This window comes from Tachysurus vachellii, chromosome 24 (genome assembly GCF_030014155.1).
Source record: "Tachysurus vachellii isolate PV-2020 chromosome 24, HZAU_Pvac_v1, whole genome shotgun sequence".
Classification (NCBI taxonomy): domain Eukaryota; kingdom Metazoa; phylum Chordata; class Actinopteri; order Siluriformes; family Bagridae; genus Tachysurus; species Tachysurus vachellii.
This window is the reverse complement of record NC_083483.1, coordinates 16144812-16172042: the sequence shown is the minus strand read 5'-3', so window position 1 is coordinate 16172042 and position 27231 is coordinate 16144812. Positions and strand designations below refer to the sequence as shown.

The window sequence follows — 27231 nt, the reverse complement described above, 5'->3', positions numbered from 1 at the left end:
CTGCTACATGCTGTAAATGTACTGTAAATACATCGGCTCCTGTGTCAATTCTAGTGTTCCTGTTTTGGTTTTTAGTTGAACTCCCTTTTCTTGGATACCTTCTTTAACCTTCCTAGCGTTTCTTGACTACTTGTAATTTCTTAGTTAAGGTTATGGTTGGTTTTGGTTTTTCTTTAGTTCAGTGTTCTATTCTGTCCTATTTTGTGCACTAATTTCACGATGCAGGACAAAGGCGAGTGAGGATCCAAATGCAGATTTTAAAGTTTTTACTCGTCCAAAACACAAAAAACAGCTGAACAGACAGGCAGACAGAACAAGGCAGCAAACAGGGCTAACAGGAAACAGGAACAGGCACACCAACATCCAACATGCAAAAACGACCAACACCAGGGAAGTGAACAAACAGAGTATATATAGCTGACAGGAACCAATGACAAAGCAGAGACAATCAAAGACAAAGACAACACACCTGAGGAGATGAATGAGTACAATTAATGTCCATGGAAACCAAAGAGTGGGCGGAGCAAACAATTAGCCACAGGGAAAGACAGCAGACAGAAACAGGACAGAAACACAGACAGACTCATTACAACTAACAGCTGATTTATCAATTCTGTCTGTGCATCCAGAATTTGTCCTGCCTAGAGCAGTTGGTTGGGTCTTTCTAGTGGATCTTTTCCCCTTAGTTCAGTTCCTGCAAGTACTTGGAACATGATTGGGTCTGAAATTACTTTAGCTGTTTTAGTCTTTCTTTTTACAGCAGCTTTCTTTTTCCTTAGCCCTATATATTTTAGAATTTCATCTACTTCACCTGAAGTCTCCGGTGTGCTGTCTTCAGCAGAGGAGCTTCCACTATCTGGGCTTAAGACCCTATCACACTCGTTTTCAGATTCTGAGTCAGTCCGAGCCTGGGGTCGGGGCATGTCTGTTCTTCCTTGGCTTGATTTGGATTTCTCAGTCAGTTTGTCTCTCAGTCCACATACATGGGGATCTCCCAAATCCATGATATCAGAGATCACGTGGCACAAGACTTCCTGCATGGTTTCACATCTTATTTCAATTAAATCCATTTTAGTCTTTTCATTTATGTCTATTCTGTCTTTAATCTCATCCACTGCTTCTCTAGTGGCTAACTGGAATATTTTTCTAAATTTCAAATCAGTGAATTTATTTGCCTCTTTTAGGCGACTTTCTTTATTTGGTTCAACACGGCTGAGGTTGACACATACTTTGTCATTTACTTTAATTCTTTAATATTCCTGCAATTGACATGCCTCCTTGTGACATGTCACCTGGGGATCTTATCCCTGTTTCAGGTGCTAATGGGAGGTTGAATTCCCTACCTTTGTGCCATATACTAGCAATCCAGCTCAATCCTGGATGTTCTGTGGGGGTTGGCATGTTATAGTCCACTGGAATCCTCCAGCTGGTCTTACCTACCATGCATGTCTTTGGACCGGGGAGGAATCCGGTGTACTGTACCTGGAGGAAACCCCCAAGGCACGTGGAGAACATGCAAACTCCACACACAAGGCGGAGGTGGGAATCGAACCCCCAAACCTGGAGGTGTGAGGCGAACGTGCTAACCTAAGAAATTAGCCATTAAAAATATGAAGTTTTTTCTTACAGTAACTTTTAGACTCTTGTGTCCAACAACTGAGCAGAAAATAAAGTGTGAAGAGGAGTGTGTGTGGTTAACAAGTGTTTCTGTTGTCTTGTCTTCTCTTTCTGCTAAAGTCACTTCCTATGAAATGAAGAATATACAGTATGAGAGAAAATATTTTGTTTGATATCCTCTACTATAAAGTGCTCTTTGTAACAGATTTGTCACCATTTCCTTCTTCTTTATGCTACAACTGTGGGTTTACATTGTCAGTTACATTCAGAGCATGTCTATTAAAAAGCTGCTTTTATTTAAAAACCAAGAAAGGAAAGCGCTTAGCTTGTGACACTAACATGTAATCATGCTAGCTGGTTCAAGTCATGCATCTTTGCTGACATTGGTGATGTTTTTGTATTGTGTACTTGTGTATTTAATACCACAGCTGAATTACTGCTGAAAAAAAATGGATCACAACACAATGAGAAAACTAGAACAATTCTCAGATGTTATTAAAGAGAGCAGGGTGTGTTAGTGTGAGATTTAACACAGTTCTTGTTCTGTGTACAGAGTCGTCTTAACACCTCAGTCTATATGTGTGAACACATGAACTCTCTGCTTCATCAACACCCAGAAGGACAATGTGTCAAACTGTTTAACTGTAAAACAAGAGCTAAAACACACTCTTATTATAATATGGATAATATATTATGTTTTCCTGTGCTCTTTAACATTAACTGGAACAGAAATGTTCAGTGCTAAATTACATTACTTTTATATACATTTTCCGCATGTTAATGTAGATCATACTTTACATATGAAATAAAACTAACCAAACCTATGTTAAATGTATTAATAGATTACTTACTGTCTCTTACTTGTGTGAGAGAAACGATGAGTGTATGAAAGTGTCAGGACTTGGACATTCTCTGCTGGAACAATGGGGGGGTTCTGTGAGTGTGTTTTCTGTCACGTGTCTTGTACAGTACTTCTCAGCTGGTTGTATTTGGTTTAATTATTATGTGTATTTATTTCTGTCAGAGAACGGGGGTGTCTTCACAGACAGACAAAAAGACCCAAATGCAGGGATAACAACATAAAAACAGAGATTTTATTAACAAAACACGAAAAAAAAATACAGGAAAAAGTAACTGAAACACAGAAGCCGAAAAAAAATGAGGACCCCACTAAGCTAACCGCAATGCTGAGGAAATGAATACACATAATAATAAAACCAATTACAACCAGGGGTCTCATTTATAAAACTGTGCGTAGAATCCCTATTAAAAGTTTATGTACGCCCAAAAGCCAAAAATGGCGTATGCCAAAAAAAATTCCGATTTATAAAACCATGCATACGCTCTCCTCTAAGCAATGTTCCCTTTATAAATCAAAGATCACCCGCAGATGTGCGTACGTGAACCAGTCTCAAATCCAGCCCTGTATACGCCCATTTTTAACCATAAATAGTCAATGCAAATCACTGCGTGGGCACGAGAGTGGACCTTGTTATAATGAGTTTATTATAATTATTAATATTATGATTATTAGTATTATTTTTTTTTTTTAATACATTTTGAATTACATTTGGATTTCACTAGATGTATATAGCCTAAAACAATCAGCACAAATAACACTGTTGGATTTAATCTTCATGATAATGTGGATATAACGTATAAAATGGAGTGAAAATTAAATGTCATTAATTCTTAGAATCATTCTTCTCACATTTATTTTCTACAATCTAACTTCAATTCACGACCTTACCATCTGTGTCGCCAATTCCCTTTGTCTCCAGAATGTGCGTACGCACGTCTCAAAGTTTGCTTAAAGGTGAGCACATTCTCCCGTCAAGTTTGTTTTTTATAGATCACAACCTTTGCGTGGGAACTGGCGTACGTACGTTTCCAGGCCCGTTTTGTGCGTACGCACGCTTTAGAAATGAGACCCCAGGTGAGTATTACAAGACACACTGCCAGAACGCCCCCTAATGTTCCAGCAGAGAATGTCCAAGCAGAAGTCCTGACAGAAAGTGTGAATAATCAAATTTCAAGACTGTGATGTTGCAGCAGAAGTTTGTCCTTTATTCATAATAACAGTCATGTGGTTACAGAATTCACACACAGAGTAAATATATTTAAATTCTGACACAAGTTCTTCACATCCAAAGTGACATCATATGTTTTATATGTTAATTTGCAGTGAGACAAAATAAAACAATGTATTTTGTACATTGTTTTAAATGCTTTTGAAAATAAAAATGTCTTTAGCCTGGACTTAAAAATATTAAGTGACGTGACATACGGCCAATTACGGTGAACCATACTCAGAATTCGTTCTCTGCATTTAACCCATCCAAAGTGCACACACACATCGTGAACACACACCCGGAGCAGTGGGCAGCCATTTATGCTGTGGCGCCCGGGGAGCAGTTTGGGGGTTGGTGGGCGGGTGGAGGGGGGTGGTCAGTGCCTTGTTCAAGGGCACCTCAGTCATGGTATTCACACTGTTTTCACTCAGTACTTTTTCAGTACATACACACTCAACACTGAAAGTAAAACCACTGCAGTTATACAGAACATCAGAACTAGAAATAACCACAAATGAAGGTAATTAAATTCAGTACTGAATATTTAAGCTGCTGTATTGACAATACACTATTATACTAAATAAAATAGTTCTTACTCTTTACTATATTAGAATACTGAGTATTATACTACTGTAGTATTATGCTAGTGTATAATATACTGTAATTATAATTGTGTTATGCTTAATATGATACTGTAATACGGAATATACTGTAATACTACAATACTACAATTCTGAATATAATGATATAATACATGATACAATACTGTAATATTAAATATAATAAGTGTAAAGATTAATTTTTTTTAACACTTTATATTGCTATACTGTAAAATGACATAGAAAAAAGTCCATCATTTCTGACAACAGATTTTTATTTACTAATAAAAGGGTGTTTTATAAAATAAAAGTTTATGGAGATTACATGTGTGTAAAACAGTTCTTTCCATGTGACTGAGAGAAATGAACTCAACAGAATACACAACAGAATACACAAAATAGTCAAAAAGTAACAGAACAGCAAAACTAACAAGTAAACCTAATTCTAAAATCTAAAAGATGTGTAAAATATATGGTGCTTCAACACTTCTCTCCTAGAAGACCCCAACTTTAATACTCTTATAAAAAGAGAGTGGGCATCCTTTCTGGAAATCAATGACTCTTCAGAAATCTCACCATCAACACTTTGGGAATCAGGCAAAGCAGTCATGAGAGGCATAATTATATCATATTCATCGTACAGGAAAAAACAGCATCAACAATTGGAAAACACTCTAGAGCAGAAAATTAAACAGCTAAGTAATCTACAGTCTACCGCCGCATCTGAAGAAGCACAAACCGAAATAAAGCAACTAAGGAGCCAATTGGATAGTATCATAAACAAAAAAACACAGTTCTGTATACAACAACTCAAATATGATCAATTTGACCTCAGTAATAAAGCAGGTAAATATCTGGCAAATATGCTACAATATATCACATATAACACTTATCACATCTATTTTGGCCTCTTCTGGTAAAACTACACAGGACCCTCAAGAAATTAATAACAGCTTTCGCCAGTTCTACAGCTGTTTGTATTCTCCCGGCACTCAACCTTTACAATCAGAAATTGAATCCTTTCTTAACACTCTGGACCTTCCCTCATTAACCACAGAAGAATCAAACTTTTTAGAACAACCCATCACCGTTGAAGAACTCAGCAAAGCATTAGAAAACATGCCAAATAACAAATCACCTGGACCCGACGGACTACTGGCAGAATTTTACAAACACTTTTGGGATATTTTATCACCAACTTTTAATAGATTACTCACAGAAATTCAAAGTACATCTACCATTCCCACACATATGAACACAGCACTTATCACTGTCTTCCTGAAACCAAACATGGACCCAACACATCCCTCTAGCTATCGCCCACTATCATTAATCAATACTGACCTGAAAATTATCACAAAAACTCTAGCAACCAGGATTGAAACAGTTATGCATTCACTAATTCATCCAGACCAGACAGGCTTCATCAAGAACAGAAACGCAACAGATAATGTTCGCAGACTCTTCAACCTTATCAATATCGCACAAAGACAGCCACAGGAAACCATAATTGCATTATTAGATGCAGAAAAATCATTCGACAAGGTCAATTGGACATTCTTATTCACCACCCTCCGTAAATTTGGTTTTGGAAACTCATTCTTCCAATGGATTACAACCCTATACACTTCCCCAAAGGCAACGGTTGTCACAAATGGGATCACTTCACCAAGTTTCACCTTGCACCAAGGAACTATACAAGGTTGTCCACTCTCTCCATCCCTTTTTGCCATATTCATAGAACCAAAACCAAAAAATTAAAGGAATTCAATTCAACAAATCTCAACACAAAATTAGTCTTTATGCAGATGATTTATTATTATATTTACAAACTCCATCCCAATCACTCCGTGAAACATTCAACGTCATTAATGAATTCTCTCTAAAGTCTCTCATTATACAATTAATTGGAACAAATCAACTATACTTCCGCTATCAGGAGACGGTGTGGACTCTGCAATTCATGATCTCTCCTTCCCAAAAAACTAGACTTCTACAATAATATTACAATATCAACAACTCTGGCAGCCTGGTGGAAAACCAATAAAATTACAAAATCATTTTTAGCACCATGTAGATACACCCCAATTTGGCACAACCCTGACTTCCGTCTTCACAATGAATCGATCCATTTTCCTAAATGGCAGCAAAAGGGCATCACCCACCTCCACCACATATTTGAAAATCACAAATTTATGCCATTTACCTCAATTATGCAGAAATTTGAGATCGAGAAAGACCAATTTCTTCACTATCATCAGCTTAAATCTTTACTCAAAAGTAAAATAACTTTAACTAATACCTTACAGCCTTCTAAAACCAGTGAACAGTTAATGGAAATAGCCAACCACCCAAGAAAACTCATATCTAAACTTAAACTTATATCTAGACTCATCACTTCATCTAACCCCACAATTACCCTGCCCAAGGAAAAATGGGATATTGACCTCACGCTACCTTCAGACCTGGATTTATGGACACAGATCTGTAGAAACACCTTCAACATGACCACCAACACCAATTTACAACTCATACAATATAAAACCATCCATAGAACCCACATCACTCAGAGTAAACTATTTAAAATGGGACTGATATCTGACACAAATATCTGCTCACAGTGCACCTCTGGGAACACAGACACCTATCTCCATGCTACCTGGCTCTGCCAGCCCGTTCACTCTCTCTGGACTACAGTAACTAACACACTGTCTTCAATCCTGGACTGCAGAGTTCCACTGTCTCCTATACTCTGTCTTCTAGGAGTTATTTCAGATACCCCCATCCCTCTCAAATATAAAACCTCAGTCCTTGTCTCTCTAGCTGTCGCTAAGAAAATAGTCTTTCAAAACTGGAAATCGAAATCATCTTGTCATATCAACCATTGGACTAATCTAATCACAGAATTCATTTTGACAGAAGAAACCATTGCGCATAAAAATAATAATATATCTGCCTTTAAAGAAACCTGGAAACCATTCATAATCTCTCTACAAATTCAACAGTTAATGTGAACCAAGTGCATTCCCATTACCCTCTTTCCCACCTTTCACTTCAACCACCCCTATCTTTACCCCCCAATAATAACTAATAGACACACGTACAGATATACCAACCCTACACTCATAAATTCTCGTCTGTTTGTCTGTCTGTCAGTCTGTCAGTTTCTGTCTGTGTGTTTGTTTGTCTATGTCTGTCTCTGTCTGTTTGTTTGTCTGTCTGTCGGTCTCTCTGTTTTTCTGTCTCTACCTATCTGTCTGTCTATGTCTGTCGATCTGTCTGTCTGTCTGGGGGGGGGTCTAGGCGGGGGGCTTGGGGGGGTTGGCTGGGCAAAAAAAAAAAAAAAAAAAAAAAAAGATATATATGTTACCCATATTTATCTCTCTCTCTCTCTCTCTCTCTCTCTCTATATATATATATATATATATATATATATATATATATATATATATATATATATATATATATATATATATATAAATATATTAAAAATGTAAAGTCTTTTTTGAAAGGAAAAAAATACATGAAATCTTTATATAGAGGTTATATATTTTTAGATGCCCATTTTCTTGTCTTTGGATTCTGAGATAGGATGCAGAGTTTATACTGAGTCATCTTCATATAACCAAACTGATTGGATATTCTGTTAAATATTTACACATATCCAATATTCTCTACTTTAACTTATCATGGTTTAAGATTTGGGTGTTTTTTAATCCAACAAGTGTCCAGAAGACTTCAGAAGTCTTTAAACCTAGGTTTAAAGCTAACACTTGCGTACTGAACCTCCTCATCCTCAGAAGCAGAAGCTTTCACTGCAGAACTCTCAGCAGTCCTGTTATCAACTGCCTTCCGATGTACAACACTCGTATACAGAACTTCATCCTGATTGGCTGAGGCTGAATCAGATACGGTGTTGTCTTGATTTGTCACTGCTATGTTGGCATAAAGATTATCCTGAGGTGGGGAACATGACATCCAGAGGTGGGTAGAGTAGCTAAACATTTTACTCCAGTACAAGTAAAAACTACTTACAAAAACTTTTTCTCAGGTAACGGTAAAAGTAGAAATGTTCATAGTTAATTGAGTAAGAGTAATAAAGTAATCAGTGAGAAGACTATTCAAGTAAATGTAAGACAGTAAAGGTATATATTTTGTCTGCTATATCTGCTTCTAACTGCTACATTGTAAAATAGAACAGGAAGTGGCTCTTGTCTTGGATGATAAAGGAAATTAATTTCCATTGTGGTTGTAACAGTAACTCACAAACCTGCTGTTGATTATTTCCCTACAACAGAAACAAATTGTTCAAAAAGTCTTTAAAGGATATTCAAATACAATTATTTATTTACCTGATTTAAACTTTGGCCAGCTGTTGAACCAGTTCTTTTCTTGTTCCTGTTGAAAAAAAAAAAACAATAATGTTGAACAAAATATAAGAATTCCATTAGTCCTGTCACAGTAAACACTAAACCTAGACTGTCTGGACTGAGAAGCACCGATCCTCACACCACAATGACTGAAGCAAACAATTCTACAGGAAGTCAGGCGTACACATAATACTGTACATCCCATAATCTTGTGCACTATTATATCTGACTGGCACATTTTTATGAACAGCAGATATGTTAATTCCTCTCCACTGCTTCTCTCTTTCTACACATCCCGAGGCATCCAGACATTGTACCAGCTCCGATCGTCTTCTGTGCGATGAAGATCTCGGACCTCCACTGAGATGAGGCCGACTCTGTGAGAATCCTGAGACATCTACAGATCTACCAGCTCCAGCTGGACTCTGTGATACTAAGAGGAGATCTGAACTCCATGTGATCCCTACACCAATACAGCATTTGCTTGACTATATATTTGTAATCACACCATCTAGTGTCACCCATATGAGGATGAGGTTCCCCTTTGAGTCTGGTTCCTCTCAAGATTTCTTCCTTACCAATTTAAGGGAGTTTTTCCTTGCCACTGTTGCCTGAGCCTCCTCAGACTTGCTCATTGGGGATAAACACATACATACATACATACATACATACATACATACATACATACTGTGAACTATATATACCTTGATTTTTTATTATATTAATTCTTTATACTCCTTATGTTTACCTTCTGTTCTATGTTTATGTTCTGTAAAGCTGCTTTGAGACAATGTCCATTGTAAAAAGTGCTATACAAATAAACTTGGATGAATTAATGAAAGTCTCTGTAACATTACAAGTTATCTTCACTGGAACTAAGAGGCCCAAACATTGTTCCAGCATGACACTGTCCCTGTGCACAAAGCCATTAACTCCATGAAGACAGATCTGTACAACAAAAAAGCCTTTTGTATTCCACTTTTTATATTAAGTTGAAAATATTCTGTAATGTCTTACCTTATAGACAAGAAGGTGACAGTTATGCAAATACACACAAACAGAACAACACCAAGACCTGCGTACACACCTGAGCTCAGGGGGTCTGTGTGGATGACAATGTAATAAAGAATCAGTATTAAATATTTATCAGTTTGTTTCTCATTAATAGATATACATCATCACCCTCACCATTAATAGTGACAGACACTGCAGCTGATCTCTCAGAGCCGTGTTTATTCTGAGCCTCACAGTAATACTGTCCACTCTGTACAGCTCTGTAACTCTGTCCAGATCCTACAGGTGATGATTCATTCACCTTAAACCAGGTGTAGTTCTGTACAGGTGGGTTAGCATCACCGCTACAGGTCAGAGTCACTGAACTGTCCTCCATTATCTCACCAGAGGGACTGATGGACACTGAGACATTCTTTGGAGGATCTAAAATGGACAGGATGATAACACTTTAAAGTAAATAATGTGAGTTATATCTCTAATTTTCTATGAGGAAATCTTCAGCTTTCACTTACACAGAACATTCAGAGTCACACTGCTGGAGTCCTGATGTCCAACTTTATTACTGCTCTTGCACTTGTACTCTCCACTGTCCTCAGAGCTGATCTTGGAGATGTTGTAGGTCTTTTCATTTCCTACTGATGTCTTCCCCTTAAACCAGGTGTAGTTCTGTACAGGTGGGTTAGCATCACTGCTACAGGTCAGAGTCACTGAACTGTCCTCCATTATCTCACCAGAGGGACTGATGGACACTGAGACATTCTTTGGAGGATCTAAAATGGACAGGATGATAACACTTTAAAGTAAATAATGTGAGTTATATCTCTAATTTTCTATGAGGAAATCTTCAGCTTTCACTTACACAGAACATTCAGAGTCACACTGTTGGAGTCCTGATGTCCGACCTCATTACTGCACTTGCACTTGTACTCTTCACTGTCCTCAGAGCTGATCTTGGAGATGTTGTAGGTCTTTCCCTTTCCTACTGATGTCTTCCCCTTAAACCAGTCATAGCTCTGTACAGGTGGGTTAGCATCACTGCTGCAGGTCAGAGTCACTGAACTGCCCTCCACTATCTCACCAGAGGGACTGATGGACACTGAGACTTTCTTTGGACGATCTAGAGAGGTCCATGACCAGAGTGAAGCAGTTCATGGTCATAATTAATGCTTTTTTTCTGTCTTTCATCAATAATTGAATGCATTCATTCATTCATTCATTCATTCATTCATTCATTCATTCATTCATTCATTTTCTACCGCTTATCCGAACTACCTCGGGTCACGGGGAGCCTGTGCCTATCTCAGGCGTCATTGGGCATCAAGGCAGGATACACCCTGGACGGAGTGCCAACCCATCGCAGGGCACACACACACTCATTCACTCACGCAATCACGCACTAGGGACAATTTTTCCAGAGATGCCAACAACCTACCATGCATGTCTTTGGACCGGGGGAGGAAACCGGAGTACCCGGAGGAAACCCCCGAGGCACGGGGAGAACATGCAAACTCCACACACACAAGGTGGAGGCGGGAATCGAACCCCCAACCTGTAGGTGTGAGGCGAACGTGCTAACCACTAAGCCACCGTGCCTCCCTAATTGAATGCAGTTTATAACTATTTTTTCTGCACCTTTTTTATTATTACATTTGGCTCTATATTTTATTTGAATCTTTTTATTGAGATAAATCAGGGACACATTTGTGTGAATGGCTGCATTTCTTTCCTTTGGTGTCAGAATGGGATTCGACAGAGTTTTTATTTACTTTTCTGAAATTCTTAGAACTAAAATTAAAACTCCTTCAAGATGCAAATCACACAGATCAATAATTATATTATTAACTCCAACACCACTATAACAAATCACCAGGGGCAGGTTGAGTTCCTGCTCAATTCTATAAGTATTTTAGGACAACAGTTCATTAGAATTACAGAAGAAATAAAGAAATAACCAGTGAATTTACCACCACACATGAATTCACTTTCATAAACCAAAACACAAATAAAATCTTTATCTAATTATGTCCCGGTCAGCGCACCGCCCGCGCCTCCCGAACACCAACACAGAATCCATCACTGACATTATTTGCACCACCACCTGTTCCTCATCCACCACTCCCTATAAAGGCTGAACTTGAACTTGACGCTGGTGCGAAGTCTTGATCTGTTTCGGCGATCGTTCTGAGCGTTTCTTGTGTATTTCCTAGTTCCGGTTTTGATTCTGTTTCTGTGTGCTAGTTTTCTTATTGTTTGCTGCCTGCCCCGACCTTCTGCCTGTCTTACCGTTTCCGATTTCATTTCTGCCTGCTCTTCATCATTGTGTTTGCCTGCCCTGACCCTGCCTGTTTGATTACGAGTTTGCTATTAAAAAGCTGCAAATGGATCATCAGCCTTACGACTCCTCATTACAAATTATCACTCTATATCACTAATCAACACAAAAATGAAATTGCTTCCAGAATTTATTAATAGATTCAGTTAATACAACAATAATACAAGAATTTTTAATTAAGTATTAATATTGACAACAAATAGAATTTTAAATATGTATTTAAATATAAGAGGATTTGGGTCCTCCCCCTTTTGCTTTAATGACAGTTTGCACTCGGGTTGGCATGGACTCTACAAGTTTTTTATAAAATATTATGATAACGTTTTAGATCAAATCTATGGGACTGTCATCTGATCTCAGGCTTCAAGCTATGTATGTCATAGTCAATGGTATTATGTGTTTTCTTTACTTACACCAGTACTTTATTGTGTTTTCCTTTATTAACTATCAGGTAATAAAGTATATATAAGAAGGTAAATAAAGCTCACATCTGACTCTGAGGGTTTGATCAGGAGTGTGGAGATGTTCATATCCTCTTACAGCACAGCTATAACTGCCTGCATCCTCACTGCTGACCGACTGCAGACGGACTTCATTGTCCTTGTTGGTCTTTGTGGTTAAATTTCTGCTGTTTTTGTACCAGATGAATGTTGGATCAGTCAGACTGCAGATGGTTTTACAGGTCAGAACGACTGATTGTCCTTCTGTCACTTCTGCAGGAGCGATCTGAAGATCAAGATCTTAAACAAGAAGAGAAGCATTAAATCATGAAAGCCGTCCTGAAGCCAGTAGAGCGTCTACTTCTAAAACTCTGCTCTCAAAGTGGTTTTCTATCTAATGAGATTCTTTCAGTAATATTTTCAGGGCTTTTATCCTTCTCAATTCTGGAGACCAATCACTTTTTACCAGTGTTGTAATGTAACGGAGTACAAATACTGCGTTACTGTACTTAAGTAGAAATTTCACGTATCTGTACTTTACTTCGATATTTAAATTTATGTTCGCTATTTAAATAACTTTCACTTTTACTCCACTATATTTCCTAGATAAAATGTAGACTTTTACTCCGCTATATTTCCACGAAGCGTCTTCGTTACTCGTTACTACAAAATAAAATCAGAAGAAATGTGTGTGACTGTAATAAGGGAGGTTTGGTGAATCACTGCTCCTAGATTACATTACGCTCCACACGCTCCACGGAGAAGCACAGGGACGCGCAGCGTGCACGCGCAGTCAGAGCTGGAGGCGCAGCGTGCACGCGCAGTCAGAGCTGGAGGCGCAGCGTGCACGCGCAGTCAGAGCTGGAGGCGTTTATCTATAACGTTAATCGGCTGAAAGCCACAAAGACGAACCAAAAGCAGTGAAATGTCACTATTCTTATTACCAGAGTTGTAGCACAAACAAAATATTAATGCAAACAATCCATTCAATACTAAATAAAAATAACTTTTATTGATTTGGTCTTTGTCTTGTGAATATTTTTTTTGTTAATGACTGCATTGGACACAGTGTTTGTAGAGAATGCACACATACATGAACTGATCTGATTCCCTTCTTGTTTTAAATTCTCACTGAGGGCTAAAACCCCCTAAAGATGAGACCCTAGAACCCCCTGCTCTTATGCCTACAGAAAATCACTGAAATTTTACTTTTTACTTTTACTTCAAATACTTAAGTATATTAAATACCAGAAAATGACTTTTGATACTTAAGTACAGTAAATATCAGATACTTTAAGACTTTTACTTGAGTAATATTCTAAAAGGTAACTTTCACTTCTACCAAAGTCTTTTTCTAGTACGATACTTGTACTTTTACTCAAGTATTGCTTTCTAGTACTTTATACAACACTGCTTTTTACCAGCTCCTTAATGATCAGATCAATCAGACAAAACACTTTGTACTTTGACAGAAAAACCTTGACATGTAGCAGTATAAATGTTTCAAGGACTCTTCAGTAAGAAACTTTTCAGTAAGAACATTATCTTAGTCTTCACTAAAAAGGTACCACAAGCAAAACACTTCCCCAAAACAGTTCTGTGTAGGAATATAAAAATAATAGATAGTAAAAGTTAGTCCATAGTTAATATTATGAACTACACCATGTGTTAATCTGCTAGCGACACTTGAATGAAACAGGTAATTCATTACATACATCCACTAGCTTGAGACCAGCTTAACGTTTAGAGATGTGTGAATAAAAACAGACAATAAACAGGCAGAAACCCAAAGCAGGATTATTGTGAATAAAATCAAGAAAAACAAGAAAGAAACAGAAGCAAGGCTTGTGTCAGACATCAATGATACAGATACGACTTAAAAAGGATCAACGAGCATGGGCACAGAGGGAGAATAATTCAGCAGAAACAATCATTAAGGAAAGAACCATCATCATCAGCCTCATGGAAAAGAGAGCAAGGTGAAATGAACAAAACATTTTATTTTCAGTCTAACAGAAGAAATTCTGCAAAACAACAGATGGCAAACAACACAAAACCACTGTGAGTGTGTGGAAGTGTGGCTGTGGTCGAGTGCTGGTTTGTGAATAGGGGGCAGTGAGTGGTAAGGTTTATACACCTGTGGAGATTTGAGCTAATAACTGTTATCTGTTGCAGTGAGCTGTAGCAGGGACAGAAGAGGAAGAGTGTGTGTGTAAGTGTGTGTGTGTGTGAGTGTGTCTGTGTGTGTTTGTGTGTGTGTTTGTGTGTGTATGTGGTTGTGGGTGGGTGTATGTGTGTGTGTGTGTATGTGTGTGTATGTGGGTGTGGGTGTTAGTGTATGTGCGTGTGTGTATGTGCGTGTGTGTGTATGTGTGTGTGTGTGTGTTTGTGCACTGTAATGAAGCCACTACTGAGTGTCCACTTACTTTCTGTCTAATTATATTGTAGATTTTTAAACATTTTATAATGTTTTGGTTGAAAAGTTTGCTTGTGGCATCTTTCTTTAAAATAAATGGTGTTTGGTTTGAGATGTTTTCTAATGTAGTGAAAATTATAAGTGTAGAAAATAAAATTAGAAGACTAAGTGCTGCTTAAGGGTCCAAATAAATTGTGGTGTAATTATATAAAAAAGATGCTTTTCTTTACCTGTAACACTGAGTGTAACTCCAGGAAAACCCATGTATCTATCTTCATTTGTTCTGATTCTAAAGCAGTACATCTGTTTATCTGTTTTCTTCACATCACTCAGTCTGAGGGGGAAGTGATTCTGTACATCTGTTAAATACTTCACTCTGCCTGAGTAACGTGTTTCATTATACAGATCAGTCAACTCTTTACCCTGAGCTGGGTTTATTACCCAAAACCTCTTTGTCACTGTAAGACCTGGTGGGTGTGTGTAAGTGACGTTCATAATCACTGTAGATCCTTTTAAAGCACAGAGACTAAGTTGGCTGTATTTCACACTCCATTTATTCCCAAGAGCTGAAACATGATACATAAAAGAGGTGATTAGAGATTATTATCCTGAACCCCATCAAACACTCAGTTCACTCACAAATAAAAACTATTCTTCATGACTGGAAGAAAACTGTAATGTGGAATTAATATTCAAACTGAATCTGCATTTTGATCCTTTATTCACAGAGAAATAAAAAAGCAGGCATATTTTTGTTTGTGTATTTTACTCATGATTCTTAAATTGACCTTAAGAACAAGCACAGATTTGGTGATTAAATCAGTCTGTACTGTCTCCAGTGTGTGTGACTGTGATAATATAAAGGTAAGACTCACCTGTGATCATGAGGACAAAGATCAGACAAAGCAGAGAAGATGGTTTAAGGGACATCATTCTTCTATAAAGATTCTATATACAACCTAAAACAGAAAATAATCAACTTCAGTAAGGTGGAGACAGTAACTTATCTTCTCTTTAACACCTTCAGGTGCCACAGCTTCTGATCGGATCTCAGCATGTCTGGCAGAAATATCATCATGGATGACTGCTCATCAGTTAAAGCTCATTCTTAGCAAAACTGAACTGCTGATCATCAGGTGATTCATCTCCAGGTCATGATCTTGCTATATCCTTGTACAACGATCTGATCTCCCCTTCAGCCACAGCTCACAACCTTGGGGGAAACATGGACCATCAACTGTCCTTTTCCTCTCATCTTGCTACTGTGACTCACTCATGTCGGTTTCTTCTCTACAACATTAGAAGGATTCGGCCATTTTTGTCCACACAGGCTGCTCAGGTCCTTGTTCAGTCTCTTGTCATTTCTAGACTGGATTACTGCAACACACTGCTGGCAGGTCTACCTATGAACGCAATCCGTCCTCTGCAAATGATCCAAAATGCAGCTGCACGGCTTGTTTTCAACCTACCAAAGTTCTCCATACCACCACACTGCTGCGATCCCTCCACTGGCTTCTGGTAGCTGCTCGCATCAGATTCAAAACACTGATGCTGGCCTACAAAGCCAAAAATGGACCAGCTCCCTCTTACCTCAAAGCCCTCATCACTCCTCACACTGCACCTCACACCCTCAGATCTACCAGCACTGCTCGACTGGTTCCACCATCTCTCAGGGTAAGAGGCAAGTATACTACAAGACTCTTATCTGTTCAGGTGGTGGAATGAACTTCCCCTAGAGGTCCAGACAGCTGAGTCACTGGATATTTTCAAGCGGCGGTTGAAGACCTACTTATTCAGGAAACACTTCAACTAGCACTTCTTTCCTTATCTTTTGCATTAAAAAAAAAAAATACCTTTGACACTTTTTCATTGTAACTTTGAAGAAATGTTTTAAACTCATGGTATCTTAAGTGTGTAACCTAGTGATCCAGCATTAATGTATTCAATGTTAAAGATTTAAGCACTTATGTACGTCGCTCTGGATAAGGGCGTCTGCCAAATGCTGTAAATGTAATGTAATATAAGTTTGCTTCATCACACTCCTCCATCACTCAGGAGTTTACACCACACACACTGTCTGTCATTTCTTACATAATAATCACACTATATTCTACCAATAATAGGAGACTCTTTAGACATTTACAGAAATTTTAATAAATCACTGTACTGGAACATTCACAAGCTACAAATGAAAATCTGTGCATGAATTCACTGATACCAGCTCTGTTCAAAGCAGCTAATGAATGATTCAAATGTGTTTAATTGTCATGCTGTCAGGGATCCACCAGTCACACCTTCACCTAACCCACCTACTGTATCACTCCAAGCAGCTCTCCTACCTACTAATGTTCTACACCTGGCACTCATCAGCCTCCAGGCTATATAACCTCCGCCAAGCTCATTGTCCATTCTACAGTTTAGTCTGATGAACATTGCTCTACTACCCAAGCTATGTACGCTACGTGTTTAGTTGGTTTTCATAGTTTACGGGACTCTGTTTAGTTCTCTGAACTTTGTTTCTTCATTAAACATCGTGAATTGCACTTCGGTTTCCGGCATGTTCTTCCGCCTGACACATGCACTAATTACAGATTAATAGATTCACCAGAATCTGATATTTGACGGAGAGATTTTCTAAACACATCTAAAGTTAAACACAATACATTAAAATAAAGTTAAACACGAAAGCAGGTCAAAACCTCACTTTAAAGTTTACATGTGTTTCTGTGGACTTAAAGTGATTTATTCCTGTGCATGGGGATGTTTGTATATTTAGAACTACTCCTGAACCGAAACCCCTAGTGGTAGGAAAGTGTAATGACAGTAAACTGATTATAAATAGACTTCAGCAGCCGACTGTGCTCTTAATGGAAAGTTGTTGACTAAAGATGGTGATGTGGAAATGAATGTGGTTGTGCTGAAGCAGAGCAGCTTAGAATGTGGTTGATTTATCAACGTCCATTACTGTACATACTGCTGTGTGATCAATGACAGTTTCTTTATGTATCCTGCAGCTTCTTTCTTTCGTCCTGCTCTTCATTAGCATTATAACTAGTGTAGGATGTTATGTAAATATAAGATCATGGAGTAGTTGCACAAACAGCAGTGATTATGATAGTAGCTGCTTTACTGATGTAAGTTGATGCATCACAATTCATCCTCTTACAGTCTACTGTGCACTTAAACTACTACAATTACATAGAATTGATTGTGTAGTAAGAAATTACGCAAGAACTGGGACACATTCAAATGTCATCTAATGGAAAACTCATTGTTGCATTTCGGTTTTACTTCATTCATTATTCATCACATAATTTATACGAGAGAATTTCATTTACACGTCCCTCGGTTTAGTTTTCAACATTTACGGAATGTTTGGTTGAATTTGGCAAAGAAAAATGTCACACATCCAAAATATCTCAATATAATCTCATGATACCTAAAAACATTTTTGTGTTACATGACATGTGTCATAATAAAAGTCTTTGTACTGTATGTTCTGCCTCCACAGTGCCTACATGACCCTCATGTTCAACAGCCAAATAGCAAAGAAAGAAAAGTGTGAGTTAAAGAGTGTGTATTATCAGAAATAACTGATCACAATATTGATATTCGAGCTCATATGTGATAATTAAAAGTGGCTGAACATAAATAAATGATTTGTGAATTCAAATATTTTGAACAGCGAGCCTGTCAATGTTCAGGAAATGTAGATATTAGATTAATGAGAGAAAATCGCCATTAAAAATATGAAGTTTGTTTCTTACCGTGACTTTTAGACTCTTGTGTCTGACAACTGAGCAGAAAATAAAGTGTGAAGAGGAGTGTGTGTGATTAACAAGTGTTGCTGTTGTCTTCCTTCTCTTTCTGCTGAAGTCACTTCCTATGAAATGAAGAAAATATGAGAGAAAATATTTGTTCATCTGTTCAAATAAAATATAATAAAAAACATGCTGAAAATATTATTAAATATTTTATTAATATAAATATTCAGCTTCATGACTGAATGATATCCTCTACTATAAAGTGCTCTTTGTAACAGATTTGTCACCATTTCCTTCTTCTTTATGCTACAACTGTGGGTTTACATTGTCAGTTACATTCAGAGCACGTCTATTAAAAAGCTGCTTTTATTTAAAAACCAAGAAATGAAAGCGCTTAGCTTGTGACACTAACATGCCCAGCACATCCTGTGTGTAATCATGCTAGCTGGTTCAAGTCTAGAAAAACTAGAACAATTCTCAGATGTTATTAAAGAATTCAAAGCGTCTTAGCCTGAGATTAAACACAGTTCATGCACTTTGTACAGAATCGTCTTAACACCTCAGTCCCTATGTGTGAACACATGAACCGGGGCTATCAAGTTTCACACATGAGCATGACAGTCACTCATTTGGGTCTTTCGTCACCATCTCCCACCACATTGTTTTTCTCACACAGAAAAAATGTACTATTTTTCATATATTTAATATGCCACAGCGCCAACAGTTAGTCAACAGTTTTACAGCCTGTTCACTGACAACACCTGCTGAGAACAAGTAGTCTAGGCCAGTTGTTCTCAAACTGGGGGCACTGAGATGTGCCGGGGCAACAATTTTGTGACATTTTATAAAATAATGAATATATCATAAATTAAATCTCAGGGGGGCTAGGAATATATAAAATATGTCACTCTTGCCTGTCTTCAAAACTTGAGAGCCCTGTGAAATCTCTACTTCATCAACACACAGTAGGACAATGTGTCAAACTGTTTAATATGGATAAATATGGATATGGATAATATAATATGTTTTCCTGTGCTCCTTAACATTAACTGGAACAGAAATGTTCAGTGTTGAATATTGTTGTTTTTATATACATTTTCCCCATGTTAATGTAGATTATACTTTACATATGAAATAAAACTAACCAAACCTATGTTAAATGTATTAACAGATTACTTACTGTCTCTTACTTGTGTGAGAGAAACGATGAGTGTATGAAAGTGTCAGGACTTGGACATTCTCTGCTGGAACACTAGGGGGCGTTCTGGCAGTGTGTTTTCTGTCACGTGTCTTATAATTCTCAGCTGGTTGTAATAGATTTAATTATTAGGTGTATTTATTTCTGTCAGAGAACAGGGTTGTCTTTACAGATAAAAAGACCCAAATGCAGAGATAACAAAAAAAAAACAGAGATTTTATTAACAAAACACAAAAACATTAATACAGGAAACAGGAACCGAAACACAGAACCCGAAAAAAAATGAGGACCCCATGAAACTAAACGCAATTCATATACATGTGCTTCATCCTGGTCAGAGTCACAGTGAGTCAGGAGTCTATTCCAGGATCACTGTGTGCCAATCAGGACGTCATGCTGTGTTTGACTAAAGCTCAGAACTCAGAGGATTTTACACGGGGGACTCTGGCTACAATGTTAGCGCATGTTAGCCCTAGCCCATTACTGCAGCAAGGGAAGAACCATCAGATTGTTTCTCTGTGACAACCAATTGATCTGTGAATTATATTTTTATATTTTTTTGCATATTATCATACAATAACATCGGCCATCTGCTTTGTGGACTAAATATTTGGCTTGGAGGAGTTCAGACCTCATTGGTGAGCAATTCACCGCAGATGAGCACCTTTAAAACATAAGCTTGGTATGCCTGCAAAAGTGCCATTGAGTGCAGCATGTGGAGGTCTGGGAAAAATTGGAGATGCCTGCATGGAGGTTGAGGTGGAAGGTGGCGTGAAGTTAGGGAGCAGTCATCAAGCTCAGTGCAGACAACGATAACCAGGCCAGGCGAAAGATGCGCGAATCAAGCCACAAGGCACAGGGGCTTGGAATGCAGCCAAGCAAAAGATTGTGAAGAGGAATCTCTCACAATGCAAGCAATCGGCTCAAGAGGTGAGCACATGCCATGATAAAGAAGAGAAGAGCCTGTATTTTTTATATATATCTTCTTATAAATGATCCAAGATGGCGCTGATGTTCATGGCATGCCGTTAGTCTCTGAGACTCTCAAGCCTGTTTGTATTTTGATTTTTTAATTGCCTTTTAAATCATGCTATTTTTAACTCACCTGTTGTCTTAAGCCAAAGCGTGTCTCCTGGGCTAGTTTACGACCGGCAAACTCTGCTGAATATTGGACTTTTGGTAGATGGACAAACACATCAGTTAATGCCGGGTACTGGTGGGACCCTTCCACCACTGTTGTCGTCTGTGCCAATGTTCGCCGCCGGTAAAGAAAGGAGGGAAGCGTTCAGGGAAAGAGTAGGTTTCGTGGTTAAACTTAAACTTGCACTTGGAAGTAACCGGAGGAGATACGGGGTTAGAGCTCTGGTAGTTGACGGAATGGACTGATCTCGTTTTGTTAGATGGCGCAAGCATGGAATCGCCTTATTACTGGAATGTCCCGATTTTCCCTACTTTTACTGGATCGCTACAAGTGGGGTAAGATTGTGTAATATTAAACCGCTGCATCGGACAACTCATACTGAGGATGATACAATAAAGCTGAAGATTGGTTTGATCAATGCGAGGTCAGTGACAAATAAGACATTCTTGTTAAATTACTTTTTTACTGCACAAGGTTTAGATTTAATGTTCATTACTGAGACATGGATTACAAGTGGGGACATTAGTCCTTTTTCTGAGCTCACACCACAGGACTGAAATTTCTATAATACACCTCGTTCATCAGGTCGAGGACCTGTAAAATAAAATAAAATTATATTTCAGATAGAATGCATGTATGCTAGGTGAGGAACTTGACCACATGGGAGACATGCGGCCATTTTGGGAGGATATTTACCACCCCGTCACATACCACCCCGTCACATGTTTTATTGTGACGTGGTGGTAAGGAATGTGACGGGGTGGTTCTGCTTCCCATTTGAATGTGAAGATGTGTGAAATCAAGGATTCTGATATATGTTAATATTTTTTATCTGTTAACTTAACCCTGTTTTGTTTATTCATTCACTCACTATGTCACTCACTCACTATGTCACTCACTCACTATGTCACCCATAAAGAGCCCATCTGTTTTAGCACAGTGTCACCCTCCAAACACAAAAGCCCCCCAGCTATATGGGAACACATGAAACCGGTGCTGAATTATCTGCAAGCCACATACCCAGATGTATCTGTTCTACACTTTCTGAGTAATGGACCTTGTCCCCAATACAAACAGAAAGGAAATGTCTTCCTTTTCAGCACAGAGCTTGCAAGACGAGGTCTAAAATGTGGAACGTGGAACTTTTTTGAGGCAAGCCATGGCAAGGGGGCCCCCTGACGGTTTTGGGGGAACCTTGAAAAGAACAGCAGACAAGCTGGTGACCAATGGCCGCGACATACCCGATGCCCATGAGCTATATAAGGCCCTAACTGAAACATCTACAACTGTTAAGTTGTTTTATGTATCATCTGAAGCTGTTGATTCCACCAGTGCCATCCACAATGAAAACCCACCAAGTGGTCACATCCACTCCAGGAGAAATCCTTTACCGGGAAATAAGTTGCATGTGCTCCACGCAAAAGCAGCTGAGATGTCAATGCTTCACGACACATCATTTTACTTTTAACATGACAGCCCAAAAGGTACCAACAGAAGCAATTGCTTGGGAAAGTGGAGATCTCATTGGGAAGTGGTGCATGCTTAAATATGACAATGACCTTTATCCTGGGATCATCATGGAGACAGATGAAACGCATGCCCTGGTAAAGTGTATGCACCGTGTAGGTGTCAACAGGTTCTTCTGGCCTCCAAAAGATGACTTGCTGTGGTATCTCTTCGATGATGTGCTCGAAATCATTCAAGCACCACAGCCTGTGACATCCCGCTACATGGAAATCCAAAGGGATGTGTGGATGCGACTCTCCCAGTCACTGTAATGATGCTCTTTTTTTTAGTTTTTCAGAGCATGACCAAAGTTTTCCATTAAATTTCCAATGTTAATGTTTCCCCTCCCCAGTTTTGTAAAGTTTAAAATAAGCATACCATAGAGATACACACTTTGTCCATGCCACCCTGTCAGGGTGAACCACTCCGTGACATCAGTTACCACCCCGTCACGGGGTCATTTTGTTAAAAATGTATGTAAAAGAAAATAATTTTTACATAAATTAATGTTGAATGATGTTTTTGTTGTGTGGACTAATCAAATAAATGTAACTTTATTTGTATTTTTTAAGTGTATTAGTTTTTTAAGTACAAATAATGAGGCCATTGAAATGTCAAATTCATATTTCAAGATTAAAAATAATAATTATTTAAATTAAATTACAGACTTTCTATTGATGGTTTCCAAAAAAGGGACATTTTACTATTAGGAAAACATTAGATTTTAAAAATATATTTCTTGTTTTACTACTCTTATTGCATACATATTGTCCGTGACGGGGTGGTAAAAAAAAGACTCCCTTGCCAAAATAAAATTGATAATATTATTAAGGATTTTGTGCCTGAGGTGGGAAAATATGTTTTTTTGGAGGATTAACATAATATTTAAAGTTGTAAGTAAAAAAAAAAAAAGTTTGTTCTTAATGAAAATGTGGACAATTGCAAAGTGGAAATGGCACCCGTTTCGTAGAATGACTCTACTATTTACAGGCCTCCAAAAGCACAGAAAGATTTTACCAGTGAATTTGGGGATTTTTTAGGAGGTCTGTTTTCAAAATTTGATAGACTGCTTATTTTAGGAGATTTTAATATACACGTGTGCTGCCCAGAAAATGCGATGGCGAAGGGCTTTTTAAACCTGATTGATTCTTTTGACTTAACACAATTAGTGAATGGTCCGACTCATATCCATGGCCATACATTAGACCTGGTATTAACACATGGACTCTCTACCGAAGATGTAGAACTAAATGACCATGATACTCTGACCACAAACCTGTACTTTTTATTATTCCTGTTTCATGCTGTTCTGTCAATCCTGTGACATCTTTGCAATGCTTTCGCAGTTTTTCATCTTCAACTAGTACAGAATTTGTTGCAATGTTTAATGAGGTGTGTAAAGTGTCTGACTCTGTTCTTCAGGATATGAGTGTTGATGAGCACTTGTACTGGTTGCATTCAGCCTGTAAAGAGGTGCTACTGTAGACACAGTAGCTCCCCAAAAAAATAAACAGCGCAAAGTTAGGTCAGATCCATGGTTAAATGATGAGATAAGAGACAAACTTGTAGGCAGGCAGACTTCTAATGCCCCTTTTCCACCGAAAAGAACCGAGTGCTGGTTCAGAGCTAGCACTGGTGCTGGTTCAAAGTTGGTTCCACTGGCGAACCTTCTAAGAACCGGTTTGCCTTTCCACCGGCTAAAGAGCCATCACAGAGCCGAATCTGACGTCACTGTATACGTGTCACGTGTCCCAGCAACTTTAGCGCAGCAGCGGCAAACACAAACACATGTGTAAAGCGTTAAAACAAACACATGCTTTACTGTTAATGCTCATGGCTTTGTGAACCTACCTTAGCATCCAAACGCGGCGAATCCAACGTGTACGTGCAGCTCCATGTAATTTGTATAAACGGAGGTTGTAATCGAGAAAGTACATAATGTTATTTTATTATTAAACATTAGTATACTTAAGCTACATTATCAAAGGCGCTAACAGTAGCCCCGCCCACAGCCCCTGACACAAGCGGTTCTTAAGTCTAGACCAGCAACGTTTGGTGCTACCTAAGAACCACTTTTCCTGGTTCAGAGCCGGTGCTTTGGCTGTCGAAAAAGAAAGAACTGGTTCTATATTAGGCTCTGGCTCCGAACCAGCACTCAAACTGCCTCGGTGGAAAAGGGGCATTAGACAAACTTCTTAGACAAACTTGTAGGCAGGCAGAAAGAAAGTGGAAGAAAAATAAGTTGCAAATTAATTATGATATTTTTAAGGAAGCACTAAAACATTTTCAGAAGTCTGTAAAAATAGCTAAATCTAAGTACTTTGTCGAGTTAATAGAAAACAATGCTAATAATCCTAAGACATTGTTTAATATTATAAATTCAGTAGTAAACCGTCCTATATTAAATGTAGATTTGTCCCCATCAATATGCGAGAATTTTCTTGATTCATTTAAAACAAAGATTGAGAATCTTAGAAGGACGATCCCGCAAATGACTTGTGACTTTTTAGCTTCTGTTACACAAACTGCTATTTTTAATCAATTTGAACTTATCACATTTCAGCAGTTACGGGAAATTGTAAGTGGATTGAAACCTACTGGGTCAGTTGTTGATATGGTTCCTCCATGGTTTTTGAAAAAAATCTTTGAGGCTATTGGACCTAGTATTCTTCAGATTGTAAATAAAAGCTTAGATACAGGGTTTTTTCCTAACATGCTGAAACAGGCCTTTGTGCAACCTGTACTAAAAAAAAAAACAAATAAGATCCGACTGACTTGACAAATTTTAGACCAGTTTCTCATCTATCTTTTTTGTCAAAAATTTTAGAAAAAGTGGTGTTTAGTCAGTTATATGTTTTTTAGAACAGAATAAGATTGGTGAACTTTACCAGTCCGGCTTCAGAAAGTATCATTCCACGGAGACAGATCTTGTAAAAGTTTTTAATGATTTATTGGTGACTGTGGATGCTGGTGATTCAGCAGTGTTAATTTTATTAGACCTAACTGCAGCCTTCTATACAATAGATCATGCAGTGCTGCTTTCATGGCTAGAAGAATACGTAGGTTTGCAGGATAAGGCTCTAAATTGGTTCAAATCATACTTGACTGACAGAAGCATGGCAGTACGATTTGGATCATATACATCAAGAGAAACATTGCTTATATGTGGTGTGCCTCAAGGCTCCATCCTGGCCCCCATACTTTTTTCACTTTACATGCTCCCATTGGGGGATATTTTTAGAAGACACAATATAGCATTTCACTGCCATGCAGATGATTTACAAATATATCTTCCGTTAACTAATAGAAATAGTCTAGAACCTTTAATGTCCTGCCTTTCCGATATTAAAGCATGGCTGGCTTCTAATTTCTTATACCTTAGCAAAAAACAAGATAGAGGTTGTAGTGTTCGGCCCTAGAGGGGCAAAGGGCACAGCAGAGTTTAATCTTGGCCCACTGTCAATGAAAGTTAAAGAATGTGTTAAAAACTTGGGTGTATTTATTGATAGCTCTCTGAAGCTGAACACACAGATAAATGATGTCGTAAAGTCTAGTTTTTTTCATCTGAGAAATCTGGCCAAGATGAAATCTTGTCTGACATTTACTGTAAGAGTCTCGAAATTGCAATTCATGCTCTCATATCAAGAATGGACTACTGTAATTCGTTATATAAAGCAATTAGTCAAGCCTCTATCCTACGGCTGCAGAAGGTTCAAAATGCTGCTGCAAGACTATTAATGAATATTAAAAAACATGAACACATCACTCCATCCCTGGTCTCTTTGCATTGGCTTTCTGTACAGTACAGGATTGATTTTAAGTTACTTTTACTAGTATACAAATCTCTGCATGGCCTTGCAACCATCTTACTTATCAGATTTATTAACTGAACATCAAACGGGAAGAACATTGAGATCAACAACTCAAAATTTACTTAAAATTCCAAGGACCAAGTTAAGCCGGAAAGGGGATCGTGCATTTGCGGCAGTAGCACCTAGACTATGGAATAGCTAGCTTACCCATGTACGTCAGGGATGCTGATTCCGTACACATTTTTAAAATACAACTTAAGACATACTTGTTTTCCATGGCATATCCCTCTTGTTGAAATGTTTTTTTTATTATTACTGTTAATGTGTGTATTGTATTATTAAAATTTTATTTATTTCTTTTTTATACTTAGATGTTGTTAAGCACATTGGTCAATATGTGTTGTTTGAATAGTGCTATACAAATAAAGTTGACATTGACATTGAGTACTTGTCTCAGACAACTAGAGAGACAACTGACACCAATAGACACAGAGCTCTTCATAAAGTCAAAGAAGCTGGAGTCATGTGATGTACATGCCCTTATATGGTCTTGCTTGTCACGCTGTGCTTCATCACATTAACTCCTTAGCCAATAGATTGGAGTGATTTCACACAGAGCTTCAGACACTGCTTCCGTAATAATTCTTCCCATAACGCCAGTTATATCTTAAGTTGCTGATGTTGCTGAGTTTCCCATTTCAGTGAGGAGCTCTCTATTCATTATCTGTGTCCGGATTCATTGTTTCTAAACAGCTGAAAGCAAAAAAAAAAAAAAACAAATTGGAAACAAAAATCAGAAACATCAGAAATGTGTGTTAAAGCATTTTACTAACATTTATTTACATCTGTCATCACCACACACACTCTGATAGATGATCATTAATTTTACTGATTAATAAATTAATATTAAATTACTGTTGGAGTTACAGCTGTTTATTGTATTGGTGGTT

The 27231-nt window shown here is 38.0% G+C and overlaps 1 protein-coding gene across 2 annotated transcripts in view; it reads right to left on the bottom strand.

Moving 5' to 3' along the window:
* Positions 1-27231, bottom strand: part of LOC132839485 (B-cell receptor CD22-like) — an 88315-nt gene that overhangs the window by 16657 nt on the left and 44427 nt on the right. The window contains exons 5-6 of one of the 2 annotated variants that reach the window (XM_060860478.1): positions 15091-15426; positions 12493-12744 (exon numbers count right to left, since the gene is read on the bottom strand). In XM_060860478.1, the coding sequence (XP_060716461.1) occupies positions 12493-12744; positions 15091-15426 (588 nt within the window). Of the gene's footprint in view, positions 1-12492; positions 12745-15090; positions 15427-18627; positions 18636-27231 lie in introns of those variants that run through there. The other variant, XM_060860480.1, reaches the window with a different exon arrangement.